At 40.8% G+C, this 19660-nt stretch overlaps 1 protein-coding gene across 3 annotated transcripts in view; it reads right to left on the minus strand.

Annotated features, from left to right (window-relative positions):
- The window catches only part of fbxw7 (F-box and WD repeat domain containing 7), a 241037-nt gene that overhangs the window by 23243 nt on the left and 198134 nt on the right, over window positions 1-19660 (minus strand). For 2 of the 3 annotated variants that reach the window (XM_055646783.1, XM_055646791.1), the window contains exons 3-4: window positions 10960-11042; window positions 7661-7802 (exon numbers count right to left, since the gene is read on the minus strand). In XM_055646783.1, the coding sequence (XP_055502758.1) occupies window positions 7661-7802; window positions 10960-11042 (225 nt within the window). Of the gene's footprint in view, window positions 1-7660; window positions 7803-10959; window positions 11043-13015; window positions 13410-19660 lie in introns of those variants that run through there. The other variant, XM_055646800.1, reaches the window with a different exon arrangement.

A 19660-nucleotide genomic window follows, 5' to 3' on the forward strand; every position in this document is an offset into this window, starting at 1 on the left:
TCTCATAACCTCCGAAACCTGTACTAATGAAAAATCTATTTATCTATAGCTTTAAAAATATCCATTGACGGCCTCCACAGACTTCTGTGGCAAAGAATTCCACATATTCACCACCTTCTGACTAAAGACATTCCTCCTCATCTCCTTCCTAAAATAACATCCTTTAATTTTAAGGCTATGACCTCTAGTCCTAGATTCTCCCACTAGTGAAAACATCCTCTCCACATCCACTCTATCCAACCTTTCACTATTCTGTATGTTTCAATGAGACCTTCCTCATTCTTCTAAACTCCAGCGAGTACAGGATCAGTGCCGACACACGCTCATCATAGGTTAACCTACTCATTCCTGGGATTATTTTTGTAAACCTCCTCTGGACCCTTTCCAGAGCCAGCACATCCTTCCACAGATATGGTGTCCAAAATGGCTCACAATACTCCAAATGCGGCCTTACCAGCGCCTTATAGAGCCTCAGCATTACATCCCTGTTTTTGTCAATAGGCAATAGGTGCAGGAGTAGGCCATTTGGCCCTTCGAGCCAGCACCGCCATTCAATGTGATTATGGCTGATCATCCCCAATCAGTACCCCGTTCCTGCCTTCTCCCCATATCCCCTGCCTCTGCTATTTTTAAGAGCCCTATCTAGCTCTCTCTGAAAGCATCCAGAGAAGCCTCCACCGCCCTCTGAGACAGAGAATTCCACAGACTCACCACTCTCTGTGAGAAAAAGTGTTTCCCCGTCTCCGTTCTAAATGGCTTACTCCTTATTCTTAAAGTCCTCTTGAAATAAATGTTAGCATTGAGCTTGCTTTCTTTGCTACCGATTCGAATTGCAGATTAACTTTTTGGGAATCCTGCATCTCCGATTTCTGGATTCTCTCCCCATTTAAAAAATAGTCTATGCCTTTATCCCTACTACCAAAATGCATGACTCCACACTTTGCTATACTATATTCCATCTGCCATTTCTCTGCCCATTCTCCTAACATGAAGAGTAGTGGCCCCAGCACCGGCGACTGCAGAAATCCGCTAGTTACTGGCAGCCACCCAGAAAAAGCCCCCTATATTGCCACTCCTGCTATCCATGCTAGTATCTGCCCTTCGAGACCGTGGGCTCTCATCTTCCTTGGCAGCCTCACATGTGGCGCCTTATATAAAGGTGTATAAAATCATAAGGGGAATAGATAGGGGGAATCAAGAACTAGAGAGTATAGATTTGTTAAATTTAGAAAAATGTAATGGAAACCTGACAGGCAGCTTTTTTCCACACACAGAGAAATGAGTGAAAGAGGAAAGAGGTCTTACGTCCAAAATATTCCACGCAGTGATATCCGGAGACAAGGACAATTCACAACCAACAAGCACAACCAAATTCCAATGGGCAACTTCCTTCCCCAATTAGTAGAGAGTTTTCTCCTGAATATCCAGTGACCTTTGTTTTGTTCGCGGTCTTTGATGAAGTATTCAATCAAATGTCACCTGCTGTCATGCTCATCTCACATTTGAAATTCACTCTTTGATTTCTGTTTGGCCCATTGGTCTTATGGTGCCCCGAGCCACAACCTAAGTCGAGTATGTCACTGGACTAAAGATTGAAAGGGAACAAACAGGCCAGAAAGTTGTCAGATTGAATTTGTCTTCTCTTTTGTGGACTGGACATACCTGGGCATGTTTACAACATTATTGCTTCAAAAAACGTTAAAACTATATATACTACACCCAACAAATTCTGACCCGTCCAAGCCTTTTTTGCACTAAGTATGACCCAGTCAATATTGGGCAAGTTAAAGATGTCTACAATGCCAAGGTTGTTGCTTTGGCAAATTCTATCATCTATCTTGTGATTTGCTCCTTTATTTCCCACTAACTTTGGGAAGCCTTTCGTACAATTCCATCAGAGTGATTGCATCTTCCTTATTTTGGAGCTTTCCCCCCACTGCCTCTGGTGGATTCCGACCCAAACCACCCCCTCCTCTGGTACTTCCTCCAGCAACCACAGGAGATGTAATATTTGTCTCTATACCTCCTCCCTCACCTCCATTCAGACACCAGAGGTCCTTCCAAGTTAGACAGAGGTCCATGTGTACGGCATCTAATCTCATCTACTGTATCCAGTGCTCCCGATATGCCCTCCTATACATCAGCGTGACCAAGCGCAGACATAGAAACTTTGGTCTACAAGGGCCTGCTGGATCTCCCTAGCCATTTTAACTCCACTTCCCATTCCCATTCTGACTTCTCTGTCCACAGTCTCCCCCAATGCCCGAGTTATGCCACATGCAAACTCAAGGAATTCCTTATATTTTGCTTGGGTAGCTTACGACCCAAATGGTATGAACATTGAATTCTTAAATATTAGGTAACTACATAATCCTTCCCCCTCTCCCTTCTTCCCCTCTTCCCCACCTGGACCTGCACCTACCTCACCCCTCCCGGTCCACCAACATTCCTTCACAATTCCAAACTCTTCAATTCTTTAGTCTGACACCTTCTGTATTTTCATCTGTCTCCTCAGATCCTGGTGAACTTCTACCGCTGCACCATCGAGAGCATCCTTACCAACTGCATCACAGTATGGTATGGCAACTGCTCTGTCTCCGACCGGAAGGCATTGCAGAGGGTGGTGAAAATTGCCCAACGCATCACCGGTTCCACGCTCCCCTCCATTGAGTCTGTCCAAAGCAAGCGCTGTCTGCGGAGGGCGCTCAGCATCGCCAAGGACTGCTCTCACCCCAACCATGGACTGTTTACCCTCCTACCATCCGGGAGGCGCTACAGGTCTCTCCGTTGCCGAACCAGCAGGTCGAGGAACAGCTTCTTCCCTGCAGCTGTCACTCTACTAAACAACGTACCTCGGTGACTGCCAATCACCACCCCCCCCCCCGGACACTTATTATTTATTTTTTATTCAAATCGTTTGCTATGTCGCTCTTCAAGGGAGATGCTAAATGCATTTCGTTGTCTCTGTACTGTACACTGACAATGACAATTAAAATTGAATCTGAATCTCTGGACATTGTCCAACTGTCTGCCTATCAAAAAAAAACCTCCTCCTCACCCAAATGAGCCCATTACCTGCCAGGTTTCGTCCCCCCCCCCTTCCCCCCCTCGTTTCCAGCTTTCATCCCCCCCGCCCCTACAATCAGCTTGAGGAAGGGTCCGGATGTAAAACAGCACCATTCCATGTTCTCCAGAGGCGCCGCCAGACCTGCTGAGTTACTCCAGTACTGTGTGTCTTCTTTTGCCTCAGTGGATGCCCATTGTAGAACTATCTGAAAATATTACTTTTTACAGTCAAATTGTGAAGGGGTGTTTATTGATGAAAGAGGCATGATGATTATGATTGGACCTGGGACTTAAAGAACATGGAACAGTACAGTACAGGAGCAAACTCTTCGGCCCACAATATTTGTGTGGAATATGATGTCAAACTAAACTAATCCCTTTGCCTGCACATGATATACTGTATCCCTCCATTCCATGCATGCGACTGCCTCATAAATGTCCAAAATTACCAAAACAAATGACCAAAAGCCTCATAAATGTCATTATTGAAACTGCTTCCACCACCATCCCATGGCAGCCCGTTCCAGGCACCCACCACTCTGTGTAAAAAAAGCTTGCATTGCACATCCCCTGTAAACTTTCCCCCTCTCTCAAAGCTATGCCAGAGTATTTGACGTTTCCACCCTGGGAATTCTTTAGAGGAATTCTTTCTCTACCCTCTCTTGACCTCGAAGAACTCCAGAAATGACACCAGGGGTTAAATCATCTAAGCACAACATGTTATTCTACCCGATTGGTAAGAATTCCTTTTAGGGACAGAAAGTAAGTGTTGTAAAGAAAAACTTTGATCTATCAAATTTATTATTCCATAAGTGAACTTTGGCAGAGCAGACCACATTTTAATCTGCAAACAGCATCCTCAAGTTCACTGATTTATCCGCAGCCGTGGATGTCTCGTGATCTGTTAATGCTCAACAGATCATGAAGGTGGGGTGTGGAGAGCAAAAAAATGAAAAGAGAGGGATTGTCCATGGCATTTGCAGACCTGCCTTCTGACAGCATTGCAAACTCTTCAGTTTTGTTCAATGTACACTTCTTATAGACAGCACAAATTTCAAGTTTTCCATTGCTATTTCTCCAGCTGTTTTCCTTGCTTTTGATTTTAAACATTACCTTTCCTCAGTTTTAATGTTTCTATATTACCTTGAGCCAAACTAAGTGTCACTTTATATACTGCAGGCTCTAGTTTTGAACATCAACTTCATTGATAAACTCTGGAATCTTGCTTCGCAATCATGTGAGTATATCTCAAATAAACCTGTTAATATGGCTGTTCATATATTATCATTAAAAACAAATGTCTTCAAATACAATATTGTGAGGGAGATGTATAGATGTGCTCAGTCAAGGCAGGAATACAACAGCATTTCTTCTCAGAGTCTGAATATTTTTAAGGCAGATGTAGATTCTTTATAGAAATAACATCTGTCCATTCCCTCTACAGATGTTGCCACAGACACAGTTCCTCCAGCAGTCTTTTTTCGCTCAATAATCCAGCATACAAACATAGAAAATAGGTGGAGGAGGCCATTCGGCCCTTCGAGCCTGCACCGCCATTCGATATGATCATGGCTGATCAGCCAACTCAGTATCCCATCCCTGCCTTCTCTCCATACCCCCTGATCCCTTTAGCCACAAGGGCCACATCTAACTCCCTCTTAAATATAGCCAATGAACTGGCCTCAACTACCTGTGGCAGAGAATTCCACAGATTCACCACTCTCTGTGTAAAAAATGATTTTGTCATCTCGGCCCTAAAATACTTCCCTCTTATCCTTAAACTGTGACCCCTAGTTCTGGACTTCCCCAACATCGGGAATAATCTTCCTGCATCTAGCCTGTCCAACCCCTTAAGAATTTTGTAAGTTTCAGCAGTCTTTTATGTCTCCATTAGAACCATTTCTGTTGGCTATTCCTTTTTCTCAGTCTAGATTGTGTGGCTTTGCTGGACATGTACCTGCACTCTAGATCCACATCAGCAATGTCATATCCAGATACTGTATAACAGCTTGTCTGATCCCACTTGCCATATGACATTTTATCAGAGATATTCCCATTGTTCGATATACTTTGGTGCTACCCTGACTATCTTGCTCAAAAAAGACCGCCTAAAGGGGCCTGATCTGAAACATCGCCTTTCCACGTTCTCCCAAAACGCGGCCTAACCCGTCGAGTTACTCCAGCATGTTGCATTTTTTGCTCAAGATTTCAGCATCTGCAGTTCCCTGTGTCTGCTGTATACTAATTTGATTCTCTCTTTCTCAGATCTAATGAAGAATCGCTCATTGGAAATGTTCAGCTTTTCTTTCCCCAGATTCTACCAGTCCTGCTTGGTTTTTACACCATTTCCTGTTCTCATGGTCACATTAGGTTACATATGAGACTAGCCTGCCAAACGGGTCCCACCATCTTATCATTAACACCTTAATGCACAGACCAAAACATTCAACCAGATGATAACTACCACCAAGACACATTTCCTCTCAACTGACACTCTTTTTTTCACTCATCCCTTCCCATCTTCTTCCGACTGAAAACTAATTTGCCTTTGTTTCGTTTCCAATTTGCCTTTGATTTGCTCTTTTTAGCGTTGACTGTTTTTATTTCAGGTTTGAGGGATCTGCATTTTTTAAATGTTTGATAGCAAATAAAAGATAGCAGAGGGAGCTCGGAAAGATGGGCAAGATAGCACTGGGTACTGTTAATGTATATGTGAAAACTGACATAGTGCCTTTGGATGAAGTGACTGAAGGACTGTATGCAAATAAACATTTGCCGGCTATGAAGAGAGCCTTGGGGAAACACTAACTTGGTCTTTTTGTATGACTTTGATAAGGAGCTGCTACAGTGAGCTTCTTCACATGCAATGTTCAGTATTACACATGAAACCCATTTATACACCGTAGGTTTATTAAGTCCCAAAAGTAATGGATTTGTATTAGTGCTAAAACAACATGCTTAGTGGACTGATGCATTGTCAAAATTAATTTTTGCATTCTCTGCCACAACCAAATTCCATTGAGCATTTGTATATAGTTTATTTCTATGTGCAAATACCAACTTCTCAGCTAAACAGTAAATCTGAAGCAAATTACATGCAATACTGTGGATCCCCACACAAATTGCATGCGGAATGGAACTATTTCCATATTTGCAATTTGTATGTAACAAACACAGTTACTGGGTTGTGTATGTGTGCTAATTACTAGAGAAAAGCATTCCATGTTAAAAGGCAGGATCTGAAGACTATAGATATACCAAATCCTTTCTAGTATTATTATTGTTTTGCAATTCTGTTAAGTCCGATTCCACATGCGAATCAACAGATATGGTTAGAATCTTTTTTTCTCTGATATAAATATGAAAACAAATCAAAACGCAAATAAAGTCCCCATTATTCTGCAAATATAGATACAAATTCAACATCTATCAGAATATATTTACTCAATATTTATTTGGCCAATATTTGAAAATAGTGCACAAGCTAAAGAACCTAAAACATATATACCACATATAAGCAGAAACTGAATTGTAACAGCAATGGAAGCTATTCAGCCCATCAGATTCATGCTGGCTTCTTGTGGAGCAAGCTAGTCAGTCTCATTCAGCTCCTTCATTACAACTCAAAATATTTTTACTTGGGTGTCTATCCATTTCTCTTTTGAAAGATGGTTTCTCTTGCTTTTGCAAGCAATACATTTAAATCATAACTCTTCCCCACGTAAATAAAATTCCCCCCCATCCCCATGAATTTGCCCCCCTTGGTTCTTGAAGAGAATAATGTTTTTTTTGGCCTCTATTCCCCACATGCTCTTTTATCATTTTTTCTTTAAGAATAAACTAAGCATCTCAAATCTAAAGTAGTTATGTCCATGGAAATAATCTAGTAAATCTCATTTGTACCTATTTTCAGGACCTTTTATTCTAAAATGTGATGGACCAGAAGTGGGCACAACAGTTCAGTTGCAGTATAACTAGTGTTATAAGGGTTGAACAGAGTCTACTTGCTTGTACAACAGTACTCTCAATATAATGTCTCAGATCCTGTATCTTTAGTAAAGACTCCCTCAATATGCCAAGCAACTTTGTTCCCCTCCTTTTCTGCATAGCCTTTACAGTTGTTCTATTTAGTCCAACGTCTCTTGTTCCAAAATGTATCATTTTATTCCGCCATTTGTTTGTGCATTCTACCAATCTTTGTATTTTGAGTCTATTTCTATTCTCCCTCGCCATTTGCCATACATTAGGTTTGGTGGTGGAGTCTTGAAATTTAAATCTGCACTTCTAAATCCGAGTCATTAATATAGATCAAAAAAGTAGTGGCCCAAGCACTGACCCCAGGTGATTACCATTCTCCAGTCTAAAATACCTTCAGTCCAAGAGTCAATTATTTTGATTCCATTGGCAGATCACTTTCCCTCATGAGATAAATAAAGTTCTATTGTATCGTGCCGTTATTCATGCTGATGCTAACCCTTTGATTCCACAAGTTTCCATTCTACTTAGCAGCTTTTTATGTAGGGAGCCTAATTTATTTTGATTTCAATCATTTTTCACAATTAAATATCTCATTGCTGCTTTCGCACACGCTAACCTGAAAAGTTTTCAACCAATCCTGAAGTTCTGGAGGGGGCTGGATGGATGTGATCCGGCGTCGCGGTTGCCCTTGCCCATTTGCTGCCCTCAGATCACCAAAGGTGGTGGGTGTTGCCGAACATGGAACCAGCCCAGCGGTGCTGCCGGCAAAAGTAGACCATTAAAGCAAACCATGGTTAAAAACAAAGTCATGGATTGCAATGCAAGGGGATGCATAGGATAAATCAGAAGTTATAAAATAACATTGAAGTAGGAGCCATTAATTTAAAACAAGAATGAGTCTTCAGAATATCTATCCTAATGTATATTGAAAACAATAATTAAACCGACAGCTTTGCAAACATACACACTGTCTACAAAGACAATTGGTCTACATCAAACCAGAAATCTTCAGTATGTTATTTCACACCATAAGAGGTGATAGAGATGAAGGAAGCTTTCAGACCAAACTTATTTTATCTAAAACACAAAGCACTGGAGTAACTCGGCGGGTCAGGCAGCAGCAAGGAGAGAACGGATAGGTGACATTTCAGGATGGAGCCCTTCTTCAGACAGAAGGGTCCTGGTTAGCGGGTGCTTCTTCTTCAGGCTGATTGCAGTAAAAGGGGAGAAAGCTTGGAAAGGAGGTGGGAGTGGGACAAAGCATGGCAAGTGACAGGTGGAGACCCAAGAACTGCAGAAATAGTAAAACACTAACACTGGAGTAAGGCAGTAACTGTGCAGGGAATGGATAGGTGACATTTCAGGATGGAGCCTTTCTTCAGACAGAAGGGTCCCGGATACAGGTGAGAGGGGTTTGACTGGATACAGGGGTGCTGATTGGCAAATGGATGGACCAGGAATAACTTGCATTTATGCACTGTCTTTCATTTTCCCAAGATATCAGAAGGCATCCTAATACCAGTAAGTTTTGTTTAAAATGCTAGAATTGTTAGTATGCAGCAAGTATAACATTCAATTTGCATGCACCATGGTTCCCTGCAAAAAAGTGAGATTAACAGCTAATATGTTCATTAGTCGAGGATGCATATTAGCCGGGCCACGAGAAGAACTACTCTGTTTATTGGAGTACCACAGGAATTTTAATGCCCACCTACTACTGGAGGCCGGAGGCTAGGTCACAATAAAATGCATTCTTCAAAGCATTGGTACTGGTGATAATATGCAATTCCCAGCCTTATGCGAGACTGGATTATGAAATATTGGGTATTTGAACACATAATTTTGACTCAGCTGCAGTACCACTCAGTCATAATGGAACATAAAACATGGTATTATTTGTGCAAATGGTTGGTGTGATTGAGATTGCTTATATATTGGATCATCAAAATGAGGCATGGAATATAGAAACATAGTAAATGGGTGCAGGAGGAGGCCATTTGGCCCTTCGAACCATTGTGATCATTGAAATTCATTGTGATCATCCACAATCAGTAACCGTGCCTGCCTTCTCTCCATATCCCTTGATTCCGCTAGCCCCTGGAGCTCTATTTAACTCTCTTTTAAATTCATCCAGTGAATTGGCCTGTACTGCCTTTTGTGGCAGAGAATTCCACAAATTCACAACTCTCTGAGTGGAAAGGTTTTTTCTCATCTCAGTTTTTAATGCCCTCCCCTTTATTCTTAGACTGTGGCCCCTGGTTCTGAACTCCCCCAACACCGAGTACATTTTTCCTGCATCTAGCTTGTCCAGTCCTGTAATAATTTTGTATGTTTCTCTAAGATCCCCTCTCATCCATCTAAATTCCAGTGAATGCAAGCCCAGTCTTTCCAATGTTTCCTCATATGACAGTGCCGCCATCCCGGCGATTAACCTCATGAATATAGTTTTAAACCAAACCTCTAATGGGCTTTAATCTCAGAATATAAATTATCTTGTTCCCTTTGCTGCACCCATTCAGAGCTCAACTGGTCAGGGCTACACTCAGTTTAATTACCTGTCTGACTTGCTCATGCCAAAAACGTTTTTTTGAGAGGGGATGGCGAAGAAACACAAATAAATAGCCCTGTTAAGAGTGGAAGATCTGAAAAATCAGGTCATTGTGGAGGCACCTGTGATCACGCTAAATGCTCACATTAGCAGCAGCACCAATTTGAAGTGTATGCTGCACAGGACAAGGGGGGAAATAGATTCACAGTCGTACAGCACGGAAACAACTTGTCCATGCCAACTAAGATGCCCATCTAAACTAATCCTGTTTGCCTGCATTTGTCTCAAATCTCTTTAAACCGTTCCTATTTTAAGCTGATTCAATGGATATTAAATACCTATTCTTTTTAATTATATCCAGTATTTCCAGTGGTGATTAATATTGTCCCTTGAGTCACAACCAATTCAAATGAACTTGGTTTGTTATTTTCAGACAATAACTGCAATATACCCTTTGATTAAAAAAAAACCCCATTTAAACTTGTGTATTGAAGCAGAATTAAGTGACTGGTATTTCTGAAAGAGGTAACAAACTGTTTTATTCATTTATATTAAATCTCTTTAATACCTCAGAACTACATTATAATTCATTAAAATGTTATTATACCGAAGTGTGTGTTCGTGATGACTGAATGTTGCCACTATAAGAAATGTTGTCACAGTACAGGAAACATGTTAACAATTAAAATAAAATCTAAAATAATCTTGAAAATTCCAATTTAACTGTTAATAAAGAACAAATAAGCTTACACAATTCAAACGAAAAGGGAGGCTTTATGAAGACTCTACATCATTTTATGCAATACATATATCATATATATTTAATCAAAGCTTCACAGTTAAGTATTTTTAAGAGCTTGACACATGAGAACATGACTGGTTAAAATGTTAACACATTAACAAATTATTTTATTTGCCAATATAATGAAAACATTACTATGGTTCTGAAAATCAAATGATGGAAACCGCCTCCCGCAAGGCTGGATCTTGTATCTATGGAATAAAATGTGTTGCCATGTCAGTAGCAGTTGGTTGTTAATGGATGTGATGATTTCTACCCTGTGGCCTTATACTGCCAGTTTATAATTGGGCAAAAATTAGTCCAATTTTAATGCTTTGGATTTTAGGCCAAGAACCTGTCTCATCACAGCCTCTCTTTATATGGCAACAAGGATCCTAGACAACATGCAAAAGTCCTGGCATAATACACCAAATGTTTGGGTTATGCAATTAATGTACATTCCTTTTTTAAACTCACACCTATCAGTATTAGCTGAGGCCAGTTATTTTCATAAACAGGAAACATTGAAGTATGCAGTGTGCAATTCCTGCTCGTAAGCCTTCATAACAAAGACATCTTAAAATACCTTTTGTAGTCTGAGCCTTTGCAAGGTTTCTTTCCTGAAGAGAAAGACCGGACCTCAGGGCCAGGGTCCAATTTTCTCTTCATCTGAAACAAGAAATAGAAGAGATTTTTTAAAAAAATATTGAAAACTATTTTTTGACTCATTCAAGCCAATTATGTATGACCACAAATAAACAATTACAATAATAAAGAAAGCTGGTACAATGTTATTCCCTTTAAAACCAGATAACAATCATATAACAGTTTAATAATCTTCATCGCGGACTTAGTGCAGGTCAGGCTGCTCAGCATTGAACATTGAATTTATGATAAAGGTTGTAAATGCTTATCATTTAAACTTTTCAATGTTTTCAAAGTAGATTTGTGCCTTTTACACAAATTTATGTTTAAAAGACTGAATCAGAAAGAAATAAAGCAACTGAATGGAATCAATGATGCTCACTGGTATTTTGCAGGGCATGAGAAATTTAGCTTTGCTTGAGTACCATAGACTTTTAAAAAATCTAATGGAAATATAAAATAAGGCAGTTTTAAATATGCAGTAGTTATTGGTCTGGGAATGATTGTGCATATGCAATCTAGGATAGTGGGAACAAATATTTTGGTGCACACCAAGCTTCCACAAGACAACCACAGAATAGTAATTCATTTTTAATCAAAATATTCAGAAAGGCAGGGTGAATCCTTGTCAACGGGCATCAGGAACTATGTTCTGTTAAATGCTTCACAGTATTTAACATGGGTTACATTTATTGCATGGATCTTTGGCCTTCTACATTTTTTAAAAATTGAATTAGGCAAATTATTCTGAGTAAATGATCACGAAATAGAACTGTGACCTTGCCCGGGAAATAAATTGAAATAGGTGCTATTGTTGATATTTTTAAAACCAGATTATTCAACCATTGCATGTTTTTGCCTGACCTCAGTTCCAAATCGTGTGGCATAAAGTCGGCACAGTGTGTACAAAATACAGCAGGGGAATGAGTCATTCAGTCGGCTAAAACACGTAGACACAGGATGATGCCAACCATCCAGTTGCATTTTTTCCCCTGTTAAAATGAATATATCCTGCTTATTTGGTTGATTCCCCCCCAAGAAACAGGCATCTATACTTCTTTAACCATATACTGGTTTGACTAGTGCAATGGAGAAGAAAATTACTAACTAACATGGTTTGCGGTTTTTAGTATTAAATTGCATTGGCATATGTCGTGATGGTCCAATCTCAAAATGTGAAAAAGACTGCAACGTAAAGTGTTAGTCATCCATAACTCTTAATGTGAAAGAATTTAAGATTTGCTACACCTTATTCTAGCCTGCTTTTCTTCCCACACAGTGCAGCAGAAACCCTAACATTGCATAGGACAATTATAATCAATGATTTGATCTAATTGGTAATTTATTGCTTGTCTTACACAAGGCAAACCATGATCCCTACATTGCCTAGTATGTTAATTATCACTGCGACTTCGCCACCTTACATCCAATGACGTGAATATTTGCAGTTATTTGCGAAGCTGCGACAGTTTTTTTTTGGATCTGCTGTAAAGTCACAGGGCGACCAACTATTTAAACATATATCAAAGTCACAGAAAATTAGACACTATCTTGACAGTAACCATTTTCGTAAACCTATTCAATGCTAAAATTCACGTTGAAATTAAGATGATGCCTCTATGATGATTGGGGGGAAAGGGGGGTAGGGTGCAGGGAGAAGGCAACAAATGGTGTTATCATAAACCCCCCCCAAATCAATTCAACCCACTCGTAGGATTACAATGGCAAGCCTTATTCCGTTTTAAAAAATAATTGACTGCAGTAGTTGGGTAACAGGTAGTAAGATTTCAATAATGTCTAGTGGACAATTTCCACTGATTACTGGATAATTCTTACAGGAGACTTCATAGTATTGAAGCGAAGGAGGATAGATGCCTTTGCTTCAATCAACTAACATTTATTTTTGTGCCGGTAAGTTACTGCCAGTGATTTCCAAAGAACAGAATATAAAAATAGCTGACGGCATTCAGCACAACATTGCATTCGCACCAACTTACTTTAAAAAAGATCATTTTTAAAGTGCCGTAGAAACCCATGGTGAGCGTTGGTTCAGATCCTGGAGAGGTCGGCTGATGGTTGCGGATACAGTGCTCCTTCAGGTAGACAGTGCGATGTCCCCAACATGGACATGCTCAGGCACGTCAAAGAATGGGCGAGCTTACACTAACAGCTAGAAGAAAACCGCCGCCTCCACAAGCCAATGCAGTAATTCTCACACGACAAAGCTGTACTTGGGCTTCGGAGGGGGCAAAAAAAACAGAACAAAACAAAAAGGAGGAGGGAGGGGAGAGCTGATGCAGGGGCAAGCTAGCCTTGTCCAATAAACAGGTTCTGCTGTGCCTTAACAGATGGGTGAAACTGCACTGTGTTCCACCCCCTGCCTTGTAAGAAAGAAATGGCTCAGCCCAGCCAGCAACAATGTGAGCTGCACGTCAATTAGATGAACAAAGCCCCAGGGAGCCTGCAAGCTGAGGGCGAGCGAAACGGAAGGAGAAATGCAGCCGGTTTCACATGATTAAATTCAACTCATTTTCCTCCCCCCCCCCTCCAACTCATTTCCCTCCCCATTTGCATTCTGCGGGCAAGTGGAATGTGTGGAATTATTGATACATCCCAGGATTCTGTCTCCGGTGTTCAATGAATCGCATTTACTTTTTTTTATTATTATTGAAAAGGGGACTTTTCTCTCACCATTTACTTTGCGGTCTGTATGTCGATGCTGTCTCTCACACACACACACACAGACAGAGACAGACCAAGCCTCTCTCCGGCACCCAACCCTCTTGTCCTTCATCGTGTTTGAATCATTTCACCTGCCTTTTCTCACAACAAGCATCATGCAGGTGGTATGTGGGCTAGAACTCAGGGGGTTTTTTTCCCCCCCATCTGCCAATGATCATTCATTGCCAGAGCAATTGGAGCCGGGTTGGCAGAGGTCGGCCACCTACTTTGGGAGTTAGTTTTGCTTCAAGTGCGCTCTTGGAAACCCCTGAGAGGCAACTCCCAACCTCTGCAGAAATGAGTGGAATGCCAAGCATGCAGAGGTCACGTTAGTTCTTTGAAGCATCGATGACCCCTTGACGTTAACCTTCTGGCGTGCAATTCCTGATCAACCGCGCCAAGATTTGAGAATGGTAGGCTGAGATTTTCAGATTTTGAGATTTTCGGAGCCAGACAAGAACCTTTGCAAAACAGGTGTCGACTTGAACCTAAACTGTTCAAAATCAGTTTCACACCCACTTTCTTACTGCCCTCCAATGAACAGACCAGTGATAGCCCTTATAAAGTGTCAATCACATGCATACTTTTTCATTTTCCAACATAGGAAACGTGACTGTACATTGACATTGCACAGGGTTGGCCAGAAACGGAATTAGCATAAATAGAAAACTTAACATATTGTACAAAGGTGGTGTTCAATGAATCTTTAAGAACATATAAGAGATAGCAGCAGAAGTAGACGAATCTATCTGAAGAAGGGTCCCCACCTGTAACAGCATCTATCCATGTTCTCCAGATACACTGCCTGACCCACTGAACTAATCCAGCACTCTGATAACATAGTTATGCTACCTGACCCGCTGAGTTGCTTCACCATTTTGTGCCTTTTATGTAATTGCACATCTGCAGTTCCTTGTGTAATTGAACATCTGCAGTTCCAGAACATCTGCAGACTACAAGTCTGCTCTTTTACTCAATAGGTTTTGGCTGATCCAACCTTAGATTCCGCATGAATTTCTCATTCCCTTCCACATCTTCTGACTTTATTAAAAAAATTCACCTTGAATATATCCGATGACTCTTCCCGTCTAGGATAGAATTCCAATAATTCATGACTATGTGAAATTCCTCATTATTGTCTTAAATAGGCTTTCCCTTGTAAGTTCTAGACTGCCCTATCACAGTCCTCTCAGCATTCACTCCATCAATCCCCTTCATAATCTTATCTATTTCAATTAGGTAATTCTCATTCATTTAAAATTCAACGTCCACACTGCTCAATCCTTCTTCATACGTCAGCCTTTTCCTCCAGGTGAACCTCCCAATAGCACTTCCAAGTACAGTATACCATTCCTTAAAATTTGAGACAAAAACTGGACCCAGTACTCCAGGTATGGTCTCACCAGCACTCTATAAACTTGCATCATCAGTACAAAGTATTAATTTCAGATGGTTGTTAAGAGTAAATCGTGCTGGAGTCACACTTGCACCAAACTGGGGAAGGAGGGCTTATTGTCTTTCCTTATTTTCTATAGTTTCAGGGTTACCATTATTGATAGCAGCGTTTTATTCCACATATGTAATTATTTGGATTTAAACATCTCAGTTGTGATGATGGGATTTGAACTCTTATTTCTGGGAACATAGTACTGGCCACTGCATTGTCATCCATCTTACCACAATGCTTGTGTACCCGATGGCACATATGTACACAAGCATTAGCGAGAAAGATTTAAACCCTCAAGTTAGTGGAGACTTTCTAAGTGAAGAAGAACCTGAAGGCTAGATGTCCAGTTTTGGCTGGCATGTACGTATTGAGCTGATTGGGGGGTTCCTCGACGTGAAACATTTCTATAAACCTAACAGAGTTACTCCAGCATTTTGTGTCTACCTTCAATGTAAATAGACAAGGTTGAAATACATAAGTTATAGGAATTGGAGGCATCTGGTGTCGGGGGAAGAGTGGGATAGAGGATGTGGGTACAGGACTGGAGGTAGTTGCACAGAGAAGGAATACTGAATGGCAAGGCTTCAGGGAAATTAAGGACAACGATTGCTAATACGTGCATATCACTGAATTTCCTCTCCGGAGAAGAAGATGATCTATGAAGGAATACACGCTATCCATTCACCAAAGATGTGTCCAAAACCTATTTGGTGGCCACAGAAACACCTACATTTTGACTGTGATCCAACAAGATGAAGTGGGAAATGTTACCATTTATACCATTGCAAAATATATTATCAGAAAACACAATCAAAATTGTGTCTAGGGTGAGGTTTGTGGACAGAGAAGATCCACTATGAAAACTTTAAACACTGATAGCCCACTTAGTGCTCACCAAAGAGCACTTGCAAGGGATAAGCACAGCACTCTGTACTAAGCTCTTAATCTCTTATTATCTAGCTCATTATTAAGCTCTGAACTACATAGAGTATTATTGTTATTATTACACTATTACACTGTTTGTATTTTATGTGTACATATGTGTGCGTGTATATGTGAATAGACAGTAGGTGCAGGAGTAGGCACTTCGAGCCAGCACCACCATTCAATGTGATCATGCTGATCATCCACAATCAGTACACCTTTCCTCCATTCTCCCCATATCCCCTGATTCCTCTATCTTTAAGAGCCCTATCAAGCTCTCTCTTGAAAGTATCCAGCGAACCGGCCTCCACTACCCTCTGAGGCAGAGAATTCCACAGACTCACAACTCTGTGTATGAAATATGCACACACTGAACTTTTTTTCCCATTTATTACATTGTGTACAGTGTGCTATGTTTCCATATTCTGTTGTGCTGTTGCAAGTAAGAATTTCATTGTTCTATCTGAGACATAATGTGAACCACTGCCCTCCCTGCTGCTCTCCTAGTTTCCTGGGTACCCCAGGTGGCCACCGTTGCACTTGCTACCCGAGAGAAATCTTTGGGTTGGGAGAACCATGTATAAAGGTACAGGAAAACAGGCTTTCATCATTTCCAACAGGTGATGATAAGGGAGACGGTATGATCCTGCCAGTCTGTCAACAATGGAGCAGGTGTGGTCAGTCTCCCACAATCGGCTTCACACACTGTGCATAATCTCCACATCTGTACAAATTTCCTGACGCCCGGGTTCCCAGTAGAGCAGCAGGGATAGTGGGGTTCATGCAAGATTTCTGTCAGAGCTGTGTTGTCAGTGACACATATGGAAAGCCACAATGTCCTCTTTTAGCAATAATTCAATTAGTACTTTCATTCCTGGGGATGCATTCTGCATGTTAAATGAAGTACGACTGCCATATTTAAATTAAAGTAGCAATAATTCTAACAGAATTCGGTTGAAGTAAATTGCGGGGGTAGTACATGCAGATTGCGAAAACCTCCGAAGCACTAAATGTGGGGAATTCAATTAACCTAATATTAACTGGTGTGAACAGTCAGTGTAAAAAGTATAGAGGGCACGGAATTTCTGAATTGTTTGCAGGACAACGATTCTAGCAAGTCTGTGGCAAGGCTACTAAAGAAAAGTATGTAAGAAGTGGTGTGTAATTCAAAATTTAGTTTTAGGAGTTGAAGCTGACATGATTAATGGAAGCATTTGTAATTCACTTAAATTCAACATAGCTGTGGAAAAAGACAAATGAGAAAATAGAAGCGAGGGTTCTAAATGGGACGAATAATAAAATAAAAAGGAGAAAGGCAATAAAAGATCTGTTAGTTAATTTTGGTGCTGAGAAAACTATTGGAATCAATTCTAATGAACACTTTAAAACTTAATTTAAAAAGGCATATGTTAATCAATGACAGTCGATGTGGATTTGTGAAGGGAAGGTAACATAATAGTTAGGGCTTTTGTTGTAGTCGACGTGAATCTTATCAAGTCTTTCGATAAAATCCCATATAATAAGCTGTCGAAAAGGTAAAAGCCCAGAAACATCCAAAGTCAATTCAAAATTGGCTCAGTGACAGGATACAAAAGGTAATGTTTTTTTATGAATGGCAGAAAGTGGAGCTCTTCAGGGTTCAGTACTTGGGTGGCACAGCAGCTCCCCCAGCTTCCATAACATCCAATAGGAGGTGACGGGAGAGAGCATAGGATCATGGTGAGCCGTCAACTTGTGAAGCAGCTGCTGAGTGTCTGTAGCAATAAACCACACTCACTTTGCTGGGCAGGTTGCAGCCCTGAGTCCTACATCACAGCACTGAGGGCTGACCCTGCTCACCCCAGTCCTCGTAAATACTCTCTGCGTTATGTCTTGATGGTTCACTCCACACTGAATAATACAGTGATGAAATGACCAAATCTCCGAGTGCCAAGAGCAATCTAGTGAATTAGCTGTCTACAGGGTAGAACTAAGCAAGACCCCAGTGTTAACGGTAGATTTGGACAGGGTGTGGAGGAACATGCGAACCTAGGAATGTATGTCCACAGATCCTTAAGAGGTAGCTGGACAGATCAATAAAATGATTAGAATGGCATAAAGGATTTCTTCCTTTATTAGCTGTGGCAGAGAATATAACAACAGGAAGTTAGGCTAGAATGGCAGACAGACACAACACGAGTACTGTTTCCAAAGCAGGAATTTTTTAATTGTGCTGAAGTGCTTACAGAGGAGATTTACAACTTGTTTTCAGGACTAGAAAACTTTAGTTATGAGGAAAGATTGGATAAGCTAGAGTTAATTATTTGGAACAAAGGAAGATGAGATACCTAACTGTGGTGTATAAAATTCACCAAAAAGAAAGAATTTCCCTGTTGCATCTAAAAAAGAACATAGATGTGTTTCTGAAGAGCCATGACTTGCAGGACTAGGGACTAAGTGCTAGTCAGTGGGATTGACTTGATTAGGCTTGATAGCCCCATTTTAGACACATTGATCTGTATAACCTCTGATTTATATTTACGTCTCCCTTATGTGGGGGTATAACTTACTGCTCCATTTTCAATACCTCACCCAATTTACTATTCATCCTAACACAGTTGCTGTACCACCATGTCCCTTAATTTAATTAGCAAGCTTCATAATTTGGCAACACATATACAGGTAGCCTGGCCTGTTACAAAAACATGGTGCCGTGGGTTTGGATGCACATATTAGGAACATCTGTGCACTATTGTTGCATTAACCCGTGATCAATAATATTACTACTTATACCTGAGTGTTGACTGATATTTTTTGTAATTAGTTGGATTGGATTTCTTTTACTTTTTGTGAACAGGGCTTATCTGATAAATATCAACATTGAAATGGTGCTGGAAGAGCTTAGATAATTTGAGAATAAAGCTTTTTAAGAAGGAACTGCAGATGCTGGAAAATCGAAGGTAGACAAAAGTGCTGGAGAAACTCAGCGGGTGCAGCAGCATCTATGGAGCGAAGGAAATAGGTAACGTTTCGGCCCAAAACCCTTCTTCAGATTGATCAGTCTGAAGAAGGATTTTGGCCTGAAACGTTACCTAATGTCTGCGATGGTGGAGGTGCCGTGGAAGCTGATATGGATCAATCAATCAGCACATCCGGGATGAACTGGCTTCATCCTTGTCTTCAGTAGTCATACATGTGCATATTCTCGCAGCCTCTTCCTCCTGTTCATTATTTAAGTGTTCACCAAATTCATGAACAAGGCTCAGTTGTACAGTCAGAAGATGCTGATAAAGACCATATACCTGTGGCAAAGAACTGCTGCCACACAAGCTCAGGTACCTGGGTTTGTTACTGAGCCTGACTGCTGTCTGTGTGGACTTTTCATGTTCTCCATGTGTTTCCCCCTGAATGCTTTGGTAAATTGGCCACTGTAAATTGCCCCTGGTGGGTACCTGAATGGTAAAATCTGGTAGGAACTTTATGAGAATTGGCATGGAGGGAATTGATTACAGGGAACATTTGTGAGAGTTGAGATTGCTATTTTGTGTTTGTTAATTTTCAACAAAATCAT

The sequence above is a fragment of the Leucoraja erinacea genome, chromosome 1 (genome assembly GCF_028641065.1).
Source record: "Leucoraja erinacea ecotype New England chromosome 1, Leri_hhj_1, whole genome shotgun sequence".
In the NCBI taxonomy this organism is placed as follows: domain Eukaryota; kingdom Metazoa; phylum Chordata; class Chondrichthyes; order Rajiformes; family Rajidae; genus Leucoraja; species Leucoraja erinaceus.